The 23,210-nt window shown below is 44.7% G+C and overlaps 1 protein-coding gene across 1 annotated transcript in view; it reads right to left on the minus strand.

Moving 5' to 3' along the window:
* LOC144731509 (protein ENL-like) overlaps positions 1–23,210 on the minus strand; it is a 48,141-nt gene that overhangs the window by 20,321 nt on the left and 4,610 nt on the right. The window contains exons 2-6 of the mRNA XM_078612616.1: positions 23,027–23,210; positions 14,563–14,645; positions 12,334–12,477; positions 3,317–3,421; positions 375–1,466 (exon numbers count right to left, since the gene is read on the minus strand). Of these exons, the coding sequence (XP_078468742.1) occupies positions 375–1,466; positions 3,317–3,421; positions 12,334–12,477; positions 14,563–14,645; positions 23,027–23,210 (1,608 nt within the window). The remainder of the gene's footprint in view (positions 1–374; positions 1,467–3,316; positions 3,422–12,333; positions 12,478–14,562; positions 14,646–23,026) is intronic.

Below are 23,210 nucleotides of genomic sequence, written 5' to 3' on the forward strand. Positions count from 1 at the left end.
ACCCATTGTTACAAAGTTATCTAAATGAGTATCATTATTTAAGGCACCGTTCAATTCCCATTAGAAACCCAACAATGACACATTAATGAGCTCCTAAACAATAATAGCTACAATTCATTTAAATTGCATCGTTCATCTAATTTTAAGAAAGGTCTTTCATAGGGCTGTTTGGCGAGGTCCATCAATGAGCATGGCTTGCGGGAGGAAACACGAATAACTGAAGAACACCCAGCCACGTGAGGGGGTAACACTCAAGAGCTGCGCACACAGACGTAATAAAAAATACACCCACTGCACTACGGACCATCTCCTGGCAGCCACCTGGGGGCCCAAGCAAGTGAACCGGTAAGCGTCCAGCGCATTCAGCCACTCACGTCGGTCGCTAGCGACAGCTCGTCGTCCGAGTCTCCTGGGTCCAGCACGTCGCACGGCGGCGACAGTGCCGGCGGCACCACCGGCGGCGCCACCTTCCTCTCCGTCACCACCACCTCCTTGTCCGCCTTCCTATGAGCCTTGGTGTTTGGCGTCACCTCCACCCTGCCATCTCTGTCCTTGGGAACGCCTCTGTCTGGTTGCTGTCGGTCAGAGATGGCTGCGGCGGTGGTCGTGGTGGTGGCGGCGGCGGCGGTGGAGGTGGCGGTGGAATTCAATTTGTCCTTGGCCTTGGATATCCGCTCCGCGGGCGGCTCCCTGTCTGCCGGCACCGTCTTGTCTCTGAGCCTGCTGTGCGATTTTCCGTGCGGTTTGCTGGCCGGGCCCACATCCTCGTGTTTCTTGCGCCACGTCTTGTCCCGCGCTCGCTCCTCGGCGGGAACCGGCGCTACCGCCGCCGGTACTGCCACCGGGACTGCCGCCGGCGCTGCCGCCGGTGCTGCCGGTGCCGCCGCCGTCATCTTACCCTTCGCCCGCACGCCATCCACGTCTCCACCCTTCGAGGGCCTCTCCTTGGGCACCGCCTTCTCCGCAGCGGCGGCGGCGGTAGCAGCTGGGACAGTAACAGCGGAGGCAGACGAAGCGGAAGAAGATGACGACGACGAGGAAGAAGAGGACGAGGACGAGACTGATGCCCACTGCCTGGACGACACGTCCGAGGGCGGCTTCTTCGCTCTCTTCGCGTCCAGTTTGTCGTCGAGGGTCGTGCGCGAGCGCTTTGGCGCCGGCTTTGGCTCGCGGCTCTCCGCGGCGACGGGCGCCGGTTCCGCCACTTCGCCGGCGTCTGACCGGTCCCTCTTCGACAAGGCCTTGGGCTCCTTGGAGGGGGCCTTGGGCAGCGGAGTGGCCGGGGGTGGCGGCTGCGGCTCGTCCCGGGGCTTGTGCAGCCTGGCGGTTGCCGCCTTCTTGGCGCTTTCCCTGGAGGGGCCATCGCTGGGGGCTGGCGCTTTGTAATCCTTGCTCTCCGACGGCTTCTCCTTGTGGCCCTTGAAGGGCTTGGGCGGTTTCAGGGAAGCGATCGGCTTGCTGAAATCCTTCAAGAGCGAGAGAGAAGACGGATAGACGTGCGTATTAGCAACTTGGTTTAACCGCACGACAGCCCAGTGAGATTCGTGATCTGATTCTGCAAGGTACTAAAAAGTACGGTATAATACAGCCCATAACAGAACTGCTCCTATGTATTCAGAATTTAATGATCTTTGCAATTCGATATGTATTATTTTAAACTAGCACTGCCAACACATTTGCGTGGGATATAACTTGAGTGAATTACAAGCAATATCGATATCTTGTGATTTGCCAATGACACTTGCTTGCCTATTTTCAAATAACATCAACAACATCACTAATTACTCTTGAATAATTACACAAATCCAAACTCCTAATATACAAACTCAACTCCAGATATTATAACATCAGAAAACTTTCTTGACGCCACGTAAACATATAACATAACTGAGAACCTTCAATTAAACGTTACAACTGCAGCTAATAATGGGTTTGCTTGATGGGTTATTTAATGACACAATTCGTTATGTAATTACATACATTATCACCACCAAATGAAGGGCAAATACTTGCAGTAATTGGGAGAGAGGGAGATTAGTGGATAACCACGGTAATCATGTTGTGACCACATGAACAATCCTTTTTCTCAACAATTAACAGGATAACCACAAGTAAATCAAAGATATATTCTGGAAGTTACAGTATAACAATTAACCAATGAATTGTAAACCAAATAAATCCTTGCACTCACGCTAACGGATCGAATCGTGTGAGCAAGCATATATATTATGTTTTAATCTACGCACATCTATCCTTTAGAGTAATGGTGGAAGAAACAAGGCAGTAGGAGGTACGAGCTAAAGCAAAACAATGAGCACACAACAAATGAGACAGACAATAGAGAAACATCTTCTTGGTTTTTTCGGTAAAGTCACGTAGAAGGGAAATAAAAAAAATAAAACATAATAAAATGTTTAATTTAAACATAATAAAATATAAAATTTTATTTTATTTTATTATTTCCCTTCTACGTGACTTTACCGAAAGAACCAAGAAGATGAATCCCTGCTGTCACGAAAGCTTTAAATCGAAATAGAGAAACAATACACATAGTACAAATTATACAAACGGGACAGTACAGAAACAGCTTGAGAGATAACAAGCATGAACAGCAACCGGCACAAACGAGACAGCACAAACTAAATAGACCATGGAATTGAGAACAGAAGAAACGAGACTGTACAAACAAGGCAAGCAGTGTAAACAAAAATAATAAATATATATTTGTAGCAAGCACAGTATCCTTTCTACTTGCTTAGTGAGAGAACGATTCAAAAGCACGGAAAACCACAGACTAGCGGGAACGCAGCCACAACCGGCACCGACAATTGCCCAAGCACTGGGGGTCCTACATCGACATGCATGGCCAACTCTTAAAGGCAGACGGGACACAACTGCTGCACAAGCATCAAGAGAGAAAAGACGACGCAGTACAGAGGAGACAGGGCAGCAGAGAGACAGGAGAAGGGATACAGTAGACATACAGTACAGAGGGGCGACAGACAGTTCAAACAAAAGAGATCAATGATTCAATTCAACCGTGGCCCTAAATCTGACAAGTCATTGATTAGCGTAGGACAAGTCATTATATGCCCAGCAGCTATGGCATGCGCTGGGTGCATGCACTGCATTATGACGAACGTGACACATGGGTTCAGTTCCAGGCCATGAAACTCATTCATCGCTAGTCTCCAATCAGAAGAATAATTACATACCAGCTCGAAGTCGCTGACTCAACTGTCCAACAGTGCTCACCTCTCGCTAACTCTAACCCTCAACTTGGCCCGAACCTTGACCAGGAAACCACGATTGGTACCTTGACATGCAGCGAGGTGGGAGGCTTCCTGTGTTCCAGGTGGCTGGATGACGGCACCTCGGGAGGTGCAGAGAGCACTGCCATGCCGTCAGGTGACACCATCATCTGCAGGAAATACCAGTGGGACAGTCTTTTCACATCTGGGGTCATCGATCCGATTCAATCACTTGGGGATTTAGTAATAGGGTTTTACCCTTTCAACTGGTACAAAAACTGACACCTTTATACAAGGGATCATGTTTGCAATAACCACAACACAAGCAGTCAAAATGCATACAAAAAGAAACAACTCTGATAATGATATGCACTGTCTTTGAAGTTGATTGGTCTACACCCGAGACAGCTTTTCTTAGAGCCTAGTCTCCATTGGTGTTGGACCAGATGACGCCAAAAGGCGTACAACTCAAAAACAGCAAACTATCAGAGTATTGAGAGCTCGGGGTAAGCATTTACATTATGAGACCTCATTTACCAGTTGCAAAATATAGTAATAGGTTTTAACCCTTTCAACTGGTACAAAAACTGACACCTTTATACAAGGGATCATGTTTGCAATAACCACAACACAAGCAGTCAAAATGCATACAAAAAGAAACAACTCTGATAAATGATATGCACTGTCCTTGAAGTTGATTGTGTTGTGGTTATTGCAAACATGATCCCTTGTATAAAGGTGTCAGTTTTTGTACCAGTTGAAAGGGTAAAAACCTATAACTCTATTTTGCAACTGGTAAATGAGGTCTCATAATGTAAACACTTGGGGATTTTTTTTGCTCGTATTATTGTCCCCATTTTCATTCTGGCTGTGTTAACGGCATTATGCCGTGAGAGGGAGAATCAAAGCAGTGCATCGCCCGATGTTGGGCAACGGCCCGCAGAAGGAAATATTACAGAACTGCTTCTGAGATCGCATCTTGTGATTCATATCCACACTGGGGGTGGGTGCAGAACTTTTTCATCCATCCTGCCAGAGAAAAATGGTCAATATTTTTAATTCTCAGCGATCGAATTTAGATCAATTAAGTTTAATACCAAATTGTAATGCGATGGTTTTTGGTGCAGTCATTGTTGACCAGGCTGAGCCCATCAAATCACTGCACCTGTGACCTGTTTTTAATAACGGATGGCTGCACATATTCAAGCGTAGGTTCTCAGCAGTGCCACTGTAGTTCTAGATTTGAAGCTTTCGTGACTGCAAGGATTCATACTCTTAGGTTTTTTCGGTAAAGTGACTTTACCGAAAAAGCCTGAGTATGCCACTGTAGTGTTGAGATGCCTAGACAACCTCGAAAAATATTGCCACTACTTTTGGTTTCTGTAAAAACATTAACATTCACTACCATCAAAATAATATCAAATGAGCAGAGGCTGTATTTATCTCCTGATATAGAGCTCTGAGACGGTGCTGGAAGTTCCACATTGCTATGGCAGGTACGAGTGTTTATCCAGATAACACTCTGTTGACTTCACCACAGATAATTACTTATCTTACTGACCCAAGAGGGATGGATGGGCCAAGTCAACCCCCAAAACAGGATGTGAACTCGCATCATTCCAAATCACGAGCTGCTCGCTCTACCCGCTAAGCCACCTGGCCCGGTTTTCACTACCATAACCCGCGTGGGTATAACGCAGAATCAGAATCTTGAATCTTTATTCATCCTGCAGAAATCCGATGAGCAATGAAGCTATTTTTTACAAATATCCAGTAGGGGCGGGTCAGAAATTTACAACAGCAAATGATACAAAAAAACGATCGGAGTGCAAAGTGTGGGAAATGTAAGCAAATAACTCTAAATAAACTAAAACTATTTTCATTTTACCAGGTAAAGCCCACTGAGCTATTAGTTATTTTTCAGAAGCGACCTGGCCACAGCAGTGGTTCCCAACCTTGTGGTTCCGCAAGGCTGTGCGAAATGGTTCGCGGAGCCGTTGCAAACACGATTATTTTTTTTATAAAACACCAACGTCATTAACTGTACGGCGGTCTGCGAAATGTTTTTTGTGGGTTGGCAATAGCCCGTGGGTTCTGAAGGGTTGAAAACCACTGCCGTAGAGTATGGGTTTTTTCCTTGATCTTTGAAACACTCTCCCAAGCAAAAAAAAACACTTAAAATATAGTTCAAACATCTCGAGCAGTGCCCTGCTGAAATAGAGTCTTAGACACTTGGTAACGATTCCTCATAGAATGAAGTATTATTTTCATTATACTGTACATTCTTAGCTCTAGGATGCTGCCCTGGGTCCAAGATATCCAGCATGATGTCTTTGGTTTACACGTCACAAGACTCTTGCATGACCTTATACAATACATCGAACATCTTATTAGATAAAGGGATCAATAATTCATCTTTTTTTGGAGCAAACACATTATTGGCTGTATGGGTCTCCCAGATGTGACCACTGGAAAACAGTAGCGCATATCAGGGCTGTAATACAGCGTTTTGGAGCCAGGGTTGGTGGCTCACACAGAGATCTTTGTGCATCTAAAGAACCCCAAAATGAGCTGCGAGGTAGCCGGCATATGGCAGTACAGCAAGTTGGTTCGTGAATAGGTTTGTGTGAACCTTCGAAGGTTTGCTACCGTTGCACACATGGTGGGGCTTTTCTCAGGGTACTCCGGATTATTCCCTCGTGCAAAAGCACTCCTTAAAAAAAAGGAACTGGTCATACGTTCCAAAGCGGGGCACGCCAGCAAAGAGTCTTGACACCAAGTGAGGCTTTTGTGGGATAAATAAATAGCATTTCAATTAAGTTAATTAGCCATGTCAAGTCTGGGTGCGAAAGCCAAATAAAGCACAACCACACTGAAGAGTTTATCATCGTCGGCTATGAATAATTAATCCACTGCTGCACGAAAAACTGCCCAACCCATTGCAATCTCCCACTTTCCGGATGCAACAATCCACCTGGCACATACACACAAGTCTATTTCATCACTCCATCTCTTCATTTGGACTAATTCCAAATCCCCTGGCTGCCAATCCGTCATTATCATTAACCATCAACCGTCATCTTTTATAATGGCGTGTCCTGCACCGGCCCACTTTTACTTTTCTGTAACCTCCGTATGTTCCACTTTGCAACGATTTAATATTGTAGCACAGACTGATCTTTTGACAGAGGAGTCATTTTCTAAAGGACTACAATGTGAGCTGTCACTCGATTGAGCAAAGCAACTTTGCCCACATCTCAAAAGTCCTTTGTGACAATGAGTGGAACAGTTCTAGAATACCACTCTTTTGACGGCAAGTCTCACAATAAATGTCACCATACGCTTGTCTGTCAGGGTAGCAGGCATCCAACACAACTAAAATGAATAGCATACGCAGACACACACTGATTGGGCCGAAGTGATGTATATACAATATAGACATAGCACACTCGTGTATTGAAAAACGAATGTGTTTTACTGACAGTTTAATATTTTCGGCTGGGCTTTAAAAACAGAACATGATATATATTTAAGTTCATACATTTAACAGGTGAGAATACCACTACGTGTAGTACAAGAGTTACGAGAAGGGCTTACCAGCATTAACATATTGTGCGATAAGTAAATTAATCACGCTTTAAAACACAGCTGTATACAGTTTTCTAATCAGACTATATATGCATACACCATATTACTGTAAAATGATACGAGAAATGACATTCACACGACAGCATATCCCTTATTGAATACTCAGCGACTTAAAAGAGTTTCACGCTAGGCCTTAAGCTTTCAACACAATAAGCCTCGGTGAGTCTACAAAGCAATAACAGTAAGTGTGTTGGAAAAAAATAGATACACACGCACACACATACAAATACGTCTCAATCTGCATATGAAGCAAATATAAACTCGGCGCACTTTTGAAAACACGTCAATCAACAAAAACTAAAAGGTTTAGTGTGTACGGCGTACTTACATTACATCGAATGTGTCTATCATCTGCACCGAGTACTGCCAGCCGTGCGGACCGTCAACATAACCCGTGAATGATTAACGGTCGAGCAGATGCGTGCGACTGCGCGCATGTGTGCGCGCGCTGGCTGAGCTCCCTGTGCCACGTGGTGCGGGTACGTCCACGTGGAACTCGGGGGGAAAAGTAAAAGGGTACGGAGCAAAGCGCTCGTTGGCCGAAAACAACGTGGAAAAAAAAAAAGACGCGCGTGTACACGCACTGCATGACCACGCGCCGCCGTCGCCACAAATGTCGGTGGGGAAAATCCCGCCAGGTTCCCACACCACTGTCTAACCCCGAAAGGAAACTTAGTGCGCACATATTAAAATAACTCGGATATAACTGGTCGGGTAGTTTCGAAGACTGTCAAAGCCACCGAGAGGGAATTGCCAGTATTCCGGGTTTGAATCCGGGTTTCAGCCATCCCGTGTATAAGATTGGGTCATCAAGCCCAGCGAGTGGATGGTCTCGTTCGGGTTACCGATGACAAAAACTGAGGGATGTAACGTCGACTTGATTTATGGATGAAAACAGATTATTATGCTCGGGATGCATGCCAATGAATCAAGCGTGTGAAATTCCCCACTCCCGACTAGGGCTGTCAACATTCATTTCATACATGAATATTTTTTATTTCAAGACTCGTGCCTGATACGTGCCTAGTATCCTCTGCTGCCCGTATAGTCTGGAATTTCCTTCCCCCAAGCATCTGTGCTATTGACTCCCTGTCCTTGTTCAAGTCCAGGTTCAAGATCTTCCTTATTTCTTCTGCTTATGACTGTCTCTTTCTCTCTATAAAATAAGTATGCCTACTGTCCCACACAGCATCATGCACTGAGATGCTATATACATAAAAAATATTTTCTCGAATAATAATAAAGATTTTAAAATTACTTGGCAAAACTATAAATACTGTATAGTAAATCTCCACATATAAGGTAAAGTTGTGAATATGTGTGTCTGTTCAAAATGTTTAGCGTACTTCCTGACATGCAACAAGCTGCAAATTTGCCATGTGGGTACTTTCCAGACTGTACACCATACAAAAATTATAAAAATACACTTTTGGGGGGGGGGGGGGGGAGCTCAATAAAGCATATATTCTTTGAACGGCAATAGAGCTGTGACGTCAAATCTGTCACGTGACCCGCGCATGTGGAAGCATAACGCATTGTAGTGTAGTGGTTAGCGCACCGTGCTACGAACCCGGCGATCCGAGTTCGATTCCCGCTCACGGCCACTACCGGTGACGATTATTTCTACCGCTCCGGGGCCTCCCCTAGGTCGACTCAGCCTCAAACGAGTAACTGCTGTGGTGTGTGAACATTGTCAATGGGGAGACAAAGGCGGCCGGGCGTGCTGCTGTCACCCACCCCCTCGTGTGCCGTGGCGGCCTTCATAGGTGCTCGCTAACAGCACTTGCCCCCTATGGGCTACACAGGGGATTTTGTCTTCATCCTGTGTGTGGGGGGGGACTGCGTAGCGATTCGTGCGCTGCGCTACGAACCCGGCGACCCGAGTTCGATTCCCGCTCACGGCCACCACCACCACCGGTGTCGATTATTTGAACTGGTCCTGGGCCTCCCCTAGATCGACTTAGCCTCAAACGAGTAACTGCCGTGGTGTGTGAACATCGCCACTGGGGAGACAAAAGCGGCCGGGCATGGTGGATCCACGTCTCAGGCGAAGCCAGGTAGTATAGCTAGTAAAACATAAAATAAAGTTGCATGAAAAGTACAAAAAAAAATTCCGTTTTATTTCACGAACCTTGAGTCCTGATGCTGGCTTGCTTGAAGCAAGGGGCGTGCATGCATGGCGCGGGATGCTGGGACTAATCACATCTCGCGGAGGATTGCTCCGCCAAACAAAATAGTTCCGCGGTTTGGTTCGTCAGTACGACCGAACGTTCGCAAGTTGGACAGTTTAAAATAATTCTAGATTTGAAGCTTTCGTGACTGCAAGGATTCATATTCTTAGGTTTTTTCGGTAAAGTCACGTAGGTAAAAAATTACAATTAATAAAAGTAAAATAAAAAAGAAAATTAAAATCACGACGTTTCGGAGGCAACACAAGCTTCCGTCTTCAGGTGGAACCGTCACAGCACTATTGCTGTATCAAGTAAGAGAAATTCCAATAAAATAATAACATCTTAAATTGGTTCGTTCGTAAGTGCAGACGTTCGTAAGTCGGACGTTGATATCTCGGGGACTGCCTGTGGACTGCCTGTATACGCAAATAAGTGGGGATCCTGAGCAACATGTAAATATTAACAAATCAGAATATTTTCAGCAGTTGAATTTTACAGCAAGAGTAACAAATTTAGAGGAGGGTGTGATCAAAGAAAACTCACAATTAAAATTTTCCATATGCATACTGAATGCCATTCTAGTGCCGGCATCATGGGCCACATTGTAAAATTACGAGAAAATCCCGACGACGAAAACGCATAGCAACATTGCCCTCCATTGCAAAGCGACTGCAGACTACGTCTGTGGAGTACAGCGCCTCCACATTAGCCTTGCGCTATGAGACCGCCACAAACACATTTTAATTTAAATAACATGGGCTGTAAGGTTTGGTAGGTGACTGGAATGTCCTGTCATCTTCATGTATCACTTGGCCCTCAAATAACAAGGGTTAGCTGGACCAGCTTACACTTATTCCGTGCAACTGGAATTATTTTAATAATTAAACGCCACGTAATATCGGGGGAAATATCCAAGCACGCTGTCTGCAGTACAAATGCATGTTCAGTCAATAACGATGCATGGATTCTTAAGCTCACGATGCCTACGTCGATTTAGGTGAATAAGAATGAACATATTTAATTAGTTTATGTTCTATGCACTACAAGATTAACACAAAGTCAACAAAAAGACACAAGGTGATGTTAACGCCTCTGATGTCATGTGCAAGGTACTAAATCATATACATTTGATGGATTTCAGTTTCATCTACAACTACAAAAAATGTGAAAATGCATTCTGAAGTGTCACTTTATTTGTTGGCTCACCCTTGGCCAAACTGCCACGAGAGAACAACTGGCACTAAACTAATTCAGGGTCCATGTGTGTTTGTGGAGTGACATACGACATCACTGCTGTGTCGGGATTGTAGGAGCGTAGGGACATATGACGTCACGACTGTGTTGGCTCCGTATGGGTGCTATAGGCGGGTGTCACGGAGGTCATGTCAGGCCGTGAACCCAACAGGACACGTGATCGGACAAAGAGGGGCTAAGGGGCCCCAGGAGGGAGTTTGGGGGTCACGTGATTGGGGGCCCGGACCTTCCCGAAGAATCGAGAAGGGGGGCGTGGCCTGGGGCGTGGCCGGCCACGCCACGGGAGTTATAAGCGGGGTGTGAACAGAGCGCCGGGCTGTTCAACCCTGGGATGAAGATGCCATCAGCGGTCCTCGAGTCTAGGATCGTTGTCTGTGACCAGGCAGCCCGTCACCTGCCCTGGCCCCGCTGTGTAGTACTCCCCGATTGTTAGTGAGATTAGGAATGGTGGTCACCACCCTGTATATAGTGTTCACGTTGGTTGTTATGCGTTAATATATAGTGTTGCCACCAAGTTGAGTGTGCGCCTCAATTGAACCTACTACATGTGTGTGTGTTTTTTTATTGGAAGTGGTGGCTACAAATGCAGAAAACCGAGATAAATTGCTGGCCATGGTAAAAATCCGTGGCACATGGTGTCTTTTCCGAATCTCCCCCTGGGTGAATTTCTGTCATAAATGAGAAACCTGAAGCGGTGTATAAACATGAGCACTGGGGACACAAAGGTGGCAGGGCTTTACAAGGTTCTTACAAACAGCACTTGCCCCAATAGTCTCGAACGAGGTCGGATGGGTAAATATTTGTTGTTGTTGTGTGTGTACACAGCGTGCGTTCGTGTGCACAATTTAAAATTCTTAGAACACAGATTCAACGGAGTGATTTAGTAATGGCAGGGCAATGATGAATGCACGAGCGGTCCAATAATTCATTACAGCACTGAAAATTAACGTGATTATTTGATTACTTCTAAATTTAGAGCACCCAATAATAATACTGTAAGCAGAAGATATTGATCAAGTGCGAGGCTGTGAGATTTCCTTAGGCCACATTTGCCTCCCAAAAAGAGCTGAAAGACCCATCATCGGTCGTCGGCATGCAAGGGGGTAACCCCCCCCCGCACCCCCCCGTAGGCAGTGTTAATTTCGTGGGCGAAATTAGTTTTGAAAATATTCGTCACCAAACTGATGTTTTGGTTTAGTGAACGATGTGACGAGTAGCGGATGAAAATCGTCACGAATGACGATGGCTACGACTGCTGTGATGAGACGAAATTAATGGGTTTGATTGAAGACAAAGACGAAGATAGTTTAGTAGTATTATATTTGTACGTATGCTTAACTTCTATCGCACCGTACGTAGCCAAACGTGCGAATCAGAGGTGCATTGAGGAATACCTAAATTTGGTAATTTATTGTATATATACAGATTTTAAAAGAGCCGACTGGTTGGCTGACCTGATATTGGGGTGCCCTCATGCCAAGAGTGGACAAATGATCGACTGCCTTGATTGATTGACTCAATTAAATCCACGGACTAAAAACTGCTTTTTGTGTTTAGTTTGTTTCTAGATTTGAAGCTTTCGTGACTGCAAGGAATCATACTCGTGACAGTCCCACCTGATGACGGAGACTTGTGTTGCCTCCGAAACGTCGTGATTTATTATTTTATTTCTATTATCATTATTTTCATTTTTACCTACGTGACTTTACCGAAAAAACCTAAGAGTTTAGTTTGTTGTCCATCCCCTACACCTCCGATTAGCACGGTTGGCTACGTAGGTTGCGAAAGAAGTTCAACATACGTGCATACACACATGACTTAAACTCCACAGGGTGTCAACAACCAGACGAAGCCTGTGACTCAATTCGACTGGACATCTGTAAAAAAAACAGAGCTTCTTAGCTCGTCGGCTTTCTCCAGGATAAAAAAAAAGATTTCGATTCTGGAATTAACACACAGCTGATTAAATCAACACCGGTCAGACACGACAAGCCGCTCCGCTCACTCACCCCGCCAGCCTTGAGCAGTCGCCTGCGGAAGTCACTGGGCGGGTTGCTGAACGTGAGCTTCTCGCAGCGCAGGTGATTCACGGGTGGCTGCCCCTCCAGGTGCAGGAAGAGGTCATAGTCAAACTTGACCTTTCGCGGTTCCTCCTGTTGGTAAATCATGCGGTTAAGGGTCAGGGTGCGCTCAACACCGACGCATTCTCGCGCAAGGGTCAGGACGAATGGACAACGGACGAATTAAGTGACGGACCGATGAACATTTGCACAGGCCTAAGGATATTCTTTCGTAGTTTCGAATGCACAAGCCTAAGTTTGTCTTCGACATCACAGCAGAGTTTGTCAAATTTTGGGTGGTGGCGCAGTGGATAGTGCTATGCGATATAAACCTAGTGACCCCGAGCTTGATGCCAGGCTATGGCTTCACTAACTTGAATTGATCAGCGTGGTGAAGTATGGTTAATTCTAGATTTGAAGCTTTCGTGACTGCAATGATTCATATTCTTAGGTTTTTTCGGTAAAGTCACGTAGGTAAAACATCAAAATTAATGAAAATAAAATAAAACAAAAATCACGACGTTTCGGAGGCAACACAAGTCTCCGTCATCAGGTGGGACCGTCACAGCCGAATTAGCTGCATCAAGCACGATCGCAAACACAACCCACTTGATGCAGCTAATTCGGGTGTGACGGTCCCACCTGATGACGGAGACTTGTGTTGCCTCCGAAACGTCGTGATTTTTGTTTTATTTTATTTTATTTTCATTAATTTTGATGTTTTACCTACGTGACTTTACCGAAAAAACCTAAGAATATGAAGTATGGTTAGACAAGCTCCATGACTGACAGTGTGGGGAGACCCTCATCCAGCAGTGAATTTACAACAGGCTGCAAATTATTATTGTTTTATCGAGTTTATCACTTACACATTTAAACCATTTATGTGTAACACATGACTCCATCAGGGTGCTATGTTCTACGTCAAAAGTTATTTCTACCAAAATGTTTTTTTGTAAATGGAATATTGCAACCCTTCTATGATTAAAAACTCTCCTTTGGTCGTCAGACTTTAATGGGCAATGTACTTGTTGCTTGATCAATATGAATTTCAGTGCTTTGAATAATGTCCTACACCTCATGTACAAAATATATTTTACTGAAATAATCACTTGCTTCATTTTACTTGTTATTCATGCTTACAATATTTGAGCGTATTTAAGCAAAGGGTATACCTGTGTTATTGCCCATACATAGGACTCCACTGAAAGAGAGGATTATTTTCAATGGGCTCTCTCACCTGACTTGATATAAAATAATGAATGAATGGCACTTCTAACTGGCGGTCGATCACACCAAGAGACATACAGACAGAGGACAGGGAAATACGTGACACGTTCAAGGGCTGATTTATAAGGGCAGCCAAATGATGCGCTATGGACGACTGGAGCCAGAAGATGGATGCACATAGGGTGGAAGCATTGTCACACAGATGGACGCCTGATAGATTAATTAAAGGAGGAATTTGCCGTACACGCGACGGACGGATGATTGCACACGGATGGATGTGAGTGATGAAAGAACGGGCTGCCCGAGCTTGATGGATGGACCGCTACGGATGAGGGTTTGATCAACGACAAGGCTGTGGATTGATTCAAGGGGAATAATGAATGGGCCAATTATTGGCCGAAGCACGCGACAAAATACCTGGGGCTCGAGCGACAGATCTAAGGCACGATCGCAAACACAACCCTCAAGACGTTGCGGCTGTTAATTTGAAATCACGATGCACTAGGGCTCACACACCGCAACGAGGCTGCATAAGACCGTGGCTAAACCACGCATGCATTCCGCAAGGCAAAACCAGCAATTACCCGGCGAGTGCAAATTACACAAGAACGTGAGCTGAACGCAGACAGTGCTGCAGTCGCTTATCCACACAGTGGCGTTGCTTGCTTCACGAGCACTTGGAGCCGCAGCCCTTGTTCACCGGGAAGCGCTTCTGAGGTGAAAGCAAGAAGCACTCTCGTCGATCAGCGGGTGCAGAAGCGCTTCTTCTGATCACAGAAGGCGTACGTTTGTCCAGATTCACGACAACTGGCATAACTTCCCTGGCTCGCGTTGCTGGGAGGTAACCATCCCACGCGTGAAAAATGTGTGCCGATTTCACTTGGGAATACGAGCGGAGACGTGGTTGCTCGTTGGAAGATATTATTAGTATTTCCATCTGTGTCATACCTTGTTCTTGAAGTAGACTTCGATGGGAAGTATGAAGCCAGCGTAGCCCGATTCTTCCACCTTGTAAGGGGGTTCCCGGCACACTGTCGTGAGATTGACAGACGGATACAGAACGCACAAGTGCACCCACGCAAACACGTGTTTACTGACGCACGTCCACTCAGAACACAGTTGCGCAAAAGCAGGCAAAATACGCCAAGCCAAAATGCATTAGCGATGGCCACTATCTTACATATTTTTCTTTAAAGGTTACAATTATTTTTTGTAATGGGAAGGGGATTTTTTGGGGAGTGCCGTTTCCCTGGAGACAAAGCCACAACCGTGTGCTTGTGTCTCATTCATTTAGCCGTCATTCACGGCCAGCTAATTATTTTGAACACCCGAGAATTTAAATGCATCAGGCAACGACGCATCCAGCCGTAGAACAGTCAAGACGGACGGCAAAAACAGCACCGATGCACGTCCGTAGCCACGGCAACACGCCGACGCAATCCAACCATCTCCGGCTCAGAAAAAATAAAAAGCCATTCATGTAATTTAATTGCATGTTTACTTACTGGTCCTATTTGCTTTGCTAATGCGACCGTTTATTTTCATAGCAGCAGAGCCCCACTTTGTGCATCTCCCGTTGTGTGCTTCTTTCTCTGCGGTGGCTTAAAACGCCTTTGTGTTAAAAGCGCCAATTTTTCTAAAACTGTGCTCCCTTTCTCGCTGTGCACAGACACGGTTTGTGAACGCCGCACCAAAGTACGAGTATTTCTCATGCGCCCTCCTCGCTATGAAATGGAGCGAGAGATGATAAGTGAGAACACAGGAGACGTACAGATGCAGAGGAAGCTTGGTGATCAAGCAGAAGGGACAACATGAATCTCTGCCGGCGATGACATTTTCAGCGGTGTTTAATTCTTCGCAAGACTTTTCACCTGGGGTTAATGAACTGAAGGTCAAAGTAAACATAGCGGAAGGGCAGTCACTTCACACATGGCACCTTGGGATTCGAGACAAAAGGATCCGACCGAGCTCCACACTGGAATATATGGAAATGGAGCACAGTAATTATGGGTAAATATTTCAATTTGGGTGCCGTATGGGCATACAACAACCCACAATTCTTATAAAACTGCCACTGGATCTTTGCTTGCGGTCCTGAAAATAATCATTCCGAATATTATAATAGCTCTTTAAGAAACGACTGCTGGTTTCTTTTAAGAAACCACTGCTGGATGAAGGGCTCCTCTCTGTGGGAGATGGTAATGGGAGTCGTTTGCCTACACCTCACAAAGTTAGTCAGTCCAGGTTGGTGAAAGGGTGCCCAGGATCAGTAAAGATATCCCCCAACACCGGTGTTAGCCACTGCCAGGAATCAATCTCAGTTGGCCAGATTCAACACACCGTGTGCTAACCACTGTGACACGACTCTTTAACCCGAACATATCAAACAGTTATTGGTCATTTGATGTACCAAGAGAATACCACTATCTGGGGTGCCAGAACAGACCACACAAGATTTCACGATGCAATGCCCGATCCACAAATACGAAGGAGACATCACAGTGATAAACTCTCGCTGCTCCTAACGCAGTTCTCTGGGGCTTGACCGCCTGAACGTAAAATTGTAGCTGTCGCTCTGCATCTACATCAGCAGCCGTACAGAATGAGAAGAAAAAGGTGCCGAGGTTGGAATTTAAGTGGCAAACGCAAGACTGGAAGGAAGTGCATGCCGGGCGATCACAAGGGCACAGAGCCAGCACTTCTTGCACAATTAGTTCCTAAAAAAAAATAGAATTTCCACTTTAGCGTTTTTAACAGACTGCCACTGCACACAAACTCGCCATCCATACTGTGGAATTTCCAAGGCACACACTTGCAAGCAAGTAACTTATGAGTAACCGCTTTAATAATGGTTGGCTAAATAGGTTGCTTTTTGTGAAGTAGAGAACCAATGTTTTATTGGCACTCACCCAGCCCCTCGGATATCTGAAATGTAACCACTGGTACCCATTCAAGGTAAAATTTATTTCCAGGTAAAGTTAATGTTTTTCAGTTCACATTCTTCTTTGAATAATTGTGGTTTATGAAAAAAAAATGTTTGGAAATCAACAGCATGGGTAAAAATTTACATACATCCTTCCAAAAATATAATATTTTGAAAATAGCACCACAACAGGCCCTCTACAAGGTGTTTAGTCTACTCTTCCATGCTTGCCAGACATCTTGGAAGAGGTGGAAGTACCCACCACACGAACCTGCTAATCGACTAACTTCGGTGTGCCCACATCTCATGTTCGGGTTGACAGAGGCAGGAGGTTCTAGATTAGAAGTTTCCGTGACTGCAAGGATTCATACTCTTTGGTTTTTTCGGTAAAGTCACGCAGGTAATTTTTTTTTTTTATAAATTAAATCACGACGTTTCGGAGGCAACACAACAAGCTTCGTCTTCAGGTGGAACCATCACAGTAATTTTGCTGTGACGGTTCCACCTGAAGACGGAAGCTTGTGTTGCCTCCGAAACGTCGTTATTTAATTTATAAAAAAAAAATTACCTACGTGACTTTACCGAAAAAACCCAAGAGTAAGTGGCAGGAGGATTCAAGAAACTTGCCCCATTAAATCACCTGCCGCGCCGGAAGGCCCGAACTGAATCGGCGACCCATGGGATTACGAGTCGGGTCGAGTTCAGTGCGCTAAATGCTACAGGATGCAAGGTGTGGCTGTTAAAGAGAAACAACTAGATTCTTGTAAAATGTTAAGTGACTCAACAGATATCAATACATTTTAATTTTAAATAAACCGAGTCATCCTGAATGAAACCAGAGCAGTGAGGATGATTGCCTCGGCCAAGTCAATGATGATAACTGAGAAAGGCACATCCTAAACTTGCTAAATGCACTCAATGCAGTCAACACAGCTCAACAAGGTTAGCAATGGCAGGTAAGCGAATGAATGACAATCAATCGATGGCTTTGATTTAACCGAGACCGCAATTTAGGTTAATTATCTCTTGCGCAATGGAGGCTCAGGGACACTTTACCCACGTTTATATAGGGGATAGTTTGTTAAATTAATGGGTATTTTTTTTACTCTTGATTTGTGACTTTCCCATATACATTTACAACCCTTTTATTAATCTACTGCAGGATTGGGGAATCCCATGGCCCCCTATGGGCAGACTAATGCCCCAGGTCACTATTGCAAATACATGATCCTGTGTCTTTCGAGTTCTCACCTGGTTAAAAAAATAAACTTAAGTTTACCTTGATTTGACCATACTTCACCACGCTGATCAGTGCAGGTTAGTGAAGTTGACAAACATAAACCTGTACGCATAGAAGTACAGCACATCATTGCCCGCCTACAGCACCTGTTATTCATAGTGGTCACCCATAGAAGCACTATCCATGCTCAGGCCTGCCCCTGAGATATGAAGGTGATTTGGTCATAGGCCATTCAGACACTAAGTCCGACTATACTCATACTCTTGGTTCTTTCGGTAAAGTCACGTAGGTAAAGAAAATACAATTAAAATGAAAAATAATAAGTCCGACTAATTAATGTTATATTGCAGGGTCTTTAACATCAAATTTCACATCAGACAGTGCTTTGGTAATAACTCGTTGCATAAATAACCAGGAGACTACGGCTCATAATAGGTATGTAATAATATACCCTGCTGGAAAACGTAATGAATTGCTACAATTTTAAGGGTTGAAATAAAATTCATTAATTTATTATTTTTGTCACATATTCACCATCTCATTTGTGTTGTTCCTCTTTCTTGTTTGTATATTTTTTTTGCTCTTATAGCCTAAAAGTAATATGGGCGTATAATTTGCATAAATCCTAAATAATTCTCACTCGTACAACTTGGTGCATTCATACTGAGCATAATAATCAATTTAAATGAGTTGATGAATTATGACATACAGAGCATCAAACCATCGATTAGATACTGCTGAGTGGCCTAGCAACGAGTGGACTGCCCACTCGCAAATGATTGTTGTGACAGGACAGAACTTCAAGACAAAGTTCTACCAGCAACCACATGTGCAAGAAAAAAAAACTACTCGACACAAAATACCCTCCCCATCCTAATCAACGACAGCAACAATAAAAAAAAAATCCATTGAGCCCTCTTGAGCAATCATACCTCTGCGTCCTTCCGCACTGAGTAAATGGGAAGGAACCAAGACGGACTTCAACATTTCAGAATAAATAATATTTATTTAGACTGGAGGAATCCGATAAGGTGAAACTCTTTTTTCACAGATGTCAACATTTAACATTCACCGCGAAGACATCAGCGGCCTGTGAGCCAAACAGGCCATCGCTGTGGTTTTTAAGGATCAGGGGCGACACACGGTGGCGAGAAGTTAACTACCTTGCCTGGTTTCCCGGAGGTTGTGGATCCGGTCCTGACCCTGACGCCTGTATATTTGGAGTTTGCATGTTCTCCCCGTGGTCGTGTGGTTTTTTCCCTCCAAATTAAGACTCAACATGCATTTAGAGTAATTGGTTCCTATAAATGTCCATTTCGATTTTTCTCTGGGCCCTCCGGTTTTTCCCTCCGCATTTAGAAACATGCTATAAATTTCCACATGATAAGCCACTTCGTTGAGCTATCTTTTGTGACATCATGCACACTCATCACACCCTCTGAAAAAGAGCTACGTAGCTCAGTGGGCCTTACCTGGTAAAATAAAAATAGTTTAGTGTAAAGTTTTACGAGTAACAGGCTTTGTGGGGCCGAGAGAGCAGCGCACAGCTTGGCAGCCGAGGCGCTGTTAATAACAGCGGTGAGCGGAAATGAACGGGGCTGGAGGTTTTTTCTTTTTTCTCTCAAACGCAGCGAGGCATTTATCAGATTGACGTTGATGCATGGACGCGGGGGCTGGCTGCGAGAGGTAACCTTTTAACGGGAAACACAAAGTGACAGCGTACACACGAAATAAGCGAGTCCAATATAATGAGCCGGTGAGAATATTAATATTTAAATATTTCTAAGTCATACTTCTTGTGTCATTCCTCACTGTAAACTATGCATGTAGCCATGACTAGCTATCTGCTGAGGAGACTTGAATGACATCATGCACACTCATCACATCTACCTATCAAATATGACCACACACCCATTCATCAGATTCCACTATTCTATATCTATCATCTTCAGCCTTATTCTTGGTTCTTTCGGTAAAGTCACGTAGAAGGGAAACAATAAAAGAAAAAAAATAATAAAAAGAAAAATTCTCGACGTTTCGACTGCAACACAAACAATCATCATCAGGTGTGAAATCCACAGCAAGAAAATTTGTGAAATCCACAGCAAGAAAATTTGCTGTGGATTTCACACCTGATGATGATTGCTTGTGTTGCAGTCGAAACGTCGTGAGAATTTTATTGGTTTATATTTTTATTATTTTATTATTTCCCTTCTACGTGACTTTACCGAAAGAACCAAGAATATGAATCCCTGCAGTCACGAAAGCTTTAAATCAAAATCTTCAGCCTTACTTGTTGTTTGCCCACAAGCACAGGGCCTAGCAAAGAGATACAAATGTATATCGGTAGTAGGTTGGCACAGTGGCAAGGAGATCCTGGGTTTGATTGCCGACTCGGGTGCCTTCTGTGGTGAAGTGTGTATGTTCTTCCCATGTTCTGCAAGGCTTTTCTCCTGGTTCGCAATTTTTTTTTCTTTCCCATAGCTAAAGAAACATACTATTTAACCGGTAAGGACAAACGTTCCAATGCTGAAAAATGATCTGCAAATAGCTCAGTTGGGATTACACGTTGCAACATTGGCATCTTGTGAAACTTGTGACAGGACCCTCTAAAAAAAAATATTGAGTGATGCTTTCTTCGGAAAACAAGCGTCATAATAAATCACAATAACTACCTCAGACCAGCAGATACTCAGGGCTATCTGTGCTATTTGTGGAAGTCATAACATAGCATAGCCCAGGCCAAGGTGGTTCAAGACATACTCGTGCATGTGACCACCCGATTGGATTCAAAGAGAGTTGTGATTCAAATAAAATGTGTGTGGAGTGAAGATGTAGTGGTTTGCATGCTGCTCTATGAACCCGGCACAACACAAGTTCGATTCCCAGCCATGGCGAACATCAGTGTGAGAAATACTTTTTCCGCCCTTGAACATGCACACCAACCTGCTCTGACCAACATGATGAAGTATGGTCAAACGATGCCCATGACTGAAATGGCTTCAGCAGGCCCTCATCCAGCAGTGGATTGACAAAAGGCTGTATAATGCATCAAGCTAGCGGAGCCCAAGAAGACCAGGGCTCAACTATCCGCTCAAAACTACTCCACGCTGGATCGATCCAGCGTTCGCTAGTTAATCATAAACTATACCTCATAGGGAATGCAGGTGAGACTAAGCTAAAACTGTGAAATCTGGACCAGGGAAAGCCAGGCTGAGCGCATAGAATTAGCTAGTCCAGCTTGCGATAGCCTAAAAGTCTAAAGTAAAAGTGATTTCCTACTGAAATGAGCAATGAGGCGGTGCGCTCATCTTCTGCGCATTGCAACCGAGTCAGATTTAGAAATTTAACATTTCTGGGAAAGGGTTGAGTCTATCCATTAAACGACCACTGCTGACTTCCACAATGAAGCAGAACTAATTTTTTCATCAACCCAGGGGGTATGATGGGCTGGGCCAACCGCTCAACCACAATTTTAATGTGCAACCTTCTGATTGTTACTCGCTCAGCTGAGCCAGCTGATATTCTGGGGTAGGTTTGCAAAGAGGGCTGCGGTAACCAAGCTAAAGTCAGTGCAGACTTCGGCATTGAAGGCTGAGCTAATAGAGCCTAGGCTCGTTCAGACTAAACTAATCCAGTATTTTTTCCAAATCAAGGCTTAGAGAGTTCAGGCCGAAGTTATCCCAGACAAAAAGATAGTCGAAGCTAAGTCAGTGCAAAAATTTGAGAATATAGAGACTTATTCTCAGGTTTTTTCGGTAAAGTCACGTAGGTAAAACATTAAAAGTAATGAAAGTAAAATAAAACAAAACAAAAATAAAATTCACGACGTTTCGGAGGCAACACAAGTCTCCGTCATCAGGTGGGACCGTCACAGCCAGATTAGCTGCATCAAGTGAAGCAATGATTCAAGATGTAATCCCTTGAATCATTGCTTCACTTGATGCAGCTAATCTGGCTGTGACGGTCCCACCTGATGACGGAGACTTGTGTTGCCTCCGAAACGTCGTGAATTTTATTTTTGTTTTGTTTTATTTTACTTTCATTACTTTTAATGTTTTACCTACGTGACTTTACCGAAAAAACCTGAGAATATGAATCATTGCAGTCACGAAAGCTTCAAATCTAGAATATAGAGACTGAGCTCGTCTAGGTTAGGGCTCGACAACCAAAGTAACAAGCGATTTTTTCGAATTCGGTAAAAAAATTTCAAGCGCCGCAATGCATGTGAATGCGAGACGTGGACCTTCATTAATAAAGTCACGGCGCAGTCTTTGAAAGAGCCGCATGCGGCTTTGGAGCCACAGGTACCCAACCCTTGCTCTAGGTTACGAGAGCATAGCTGTCAAACCCTTATCAGTGCCCATCTTATTACAGACCAAGTGAGACCTTATTGGTCACCCCGTGCCCCCTTATAAATCTCAACGTTCATCCGACAAAGTCCCATCACAAGGGAGAAAAACAAACAAGTAGACAAAAAAATGTATGTGCCCGTATTGAAACGGCTGTACGTCGTATTGACCTGGAAACTCAATTTCCTTGTACAAGAATACGGGTAAACTGTATAGGTTGACAGGTATAAGAGAGTGAAGGCCATTGAGTTAAACCAGTCCAAAGAGGTCCACGCTGAATGTTTCCCAGCCGAATATGGTCTAGCCTTTTCAACACATCGCAGCCTCGTTTAACACACGAGGCTTTCTTTGTTGGGACACATGTTGAGTACATTTAGTCTCTTAGAACGTTTTCGCCCAGCACTGTTGTGGACGTCTCCAGGAACATCTACAACACCCGAAAATGCCTGCAGCGGTGCGTGGTAAAATGTTGAAGCAGTAAATGCCCAACGTGTGCATCCCAACCCAGAAAACACCACCTTCATAGTCGAGGCTTAGTCAGTCCAAGTTTTAAGAATCCAGGCAAAGTTAGCCCAGTCAGAGATAGTTTCGGCTTATAGAACCCGACTAACACGGAATTGGCGAGGCTGAAATGTATAGAACAGTCTCTCATCTCGTGCAGCTTTAGCGAGTATGGAAGGGATAGGGGAGCCTGGTTACAGCCCTGGATTTAATTTCATAAATGTAGCATTTTTTTTTTGCCTGGCCTAGGACAAGTCAAAACAGCTTTAGATTTCTAGAATTTAAACCAAATTAGTCCAGGTTTAGTGAGTGCAGGCAAGTTAGTAAAGGCTTAGAGAGTTCGGACTGACTGAGGGAGTCCACTTCTCAGGTGGCCGGGCTCGGGAGGCTCCTCACCTCGCTTGGGTTTGGCGAAGCTCTCGTGCAGGTGGAACACAACCTTCTCCACGAAGTGGTTGATGGCGGCGCCGTCGGGCCCGCGCACGGACACGCACCAGTCGTGCGTGAAGCCTTCGGGCGTGGGCCGGCGCCGTGCCGTCGCGCGGTGGCCCAGCTCCAGCTTCACCTGCACGGGGCCCAC

The sequence above is a fragment of the Lampetra planeri genome, chromosome 39 (assembly GCF_965212315.1).
Source record: "Lampetra planeri chromosome 39, kcLamPlan1.2.h2, whole genome shotgun sequence".
NCBI lineage: Eukaryota > Metazoa > Chordata > Hyperoartia > Petromyzontiformes > Petromyzontidae > Lampetra > Lampetra planeri.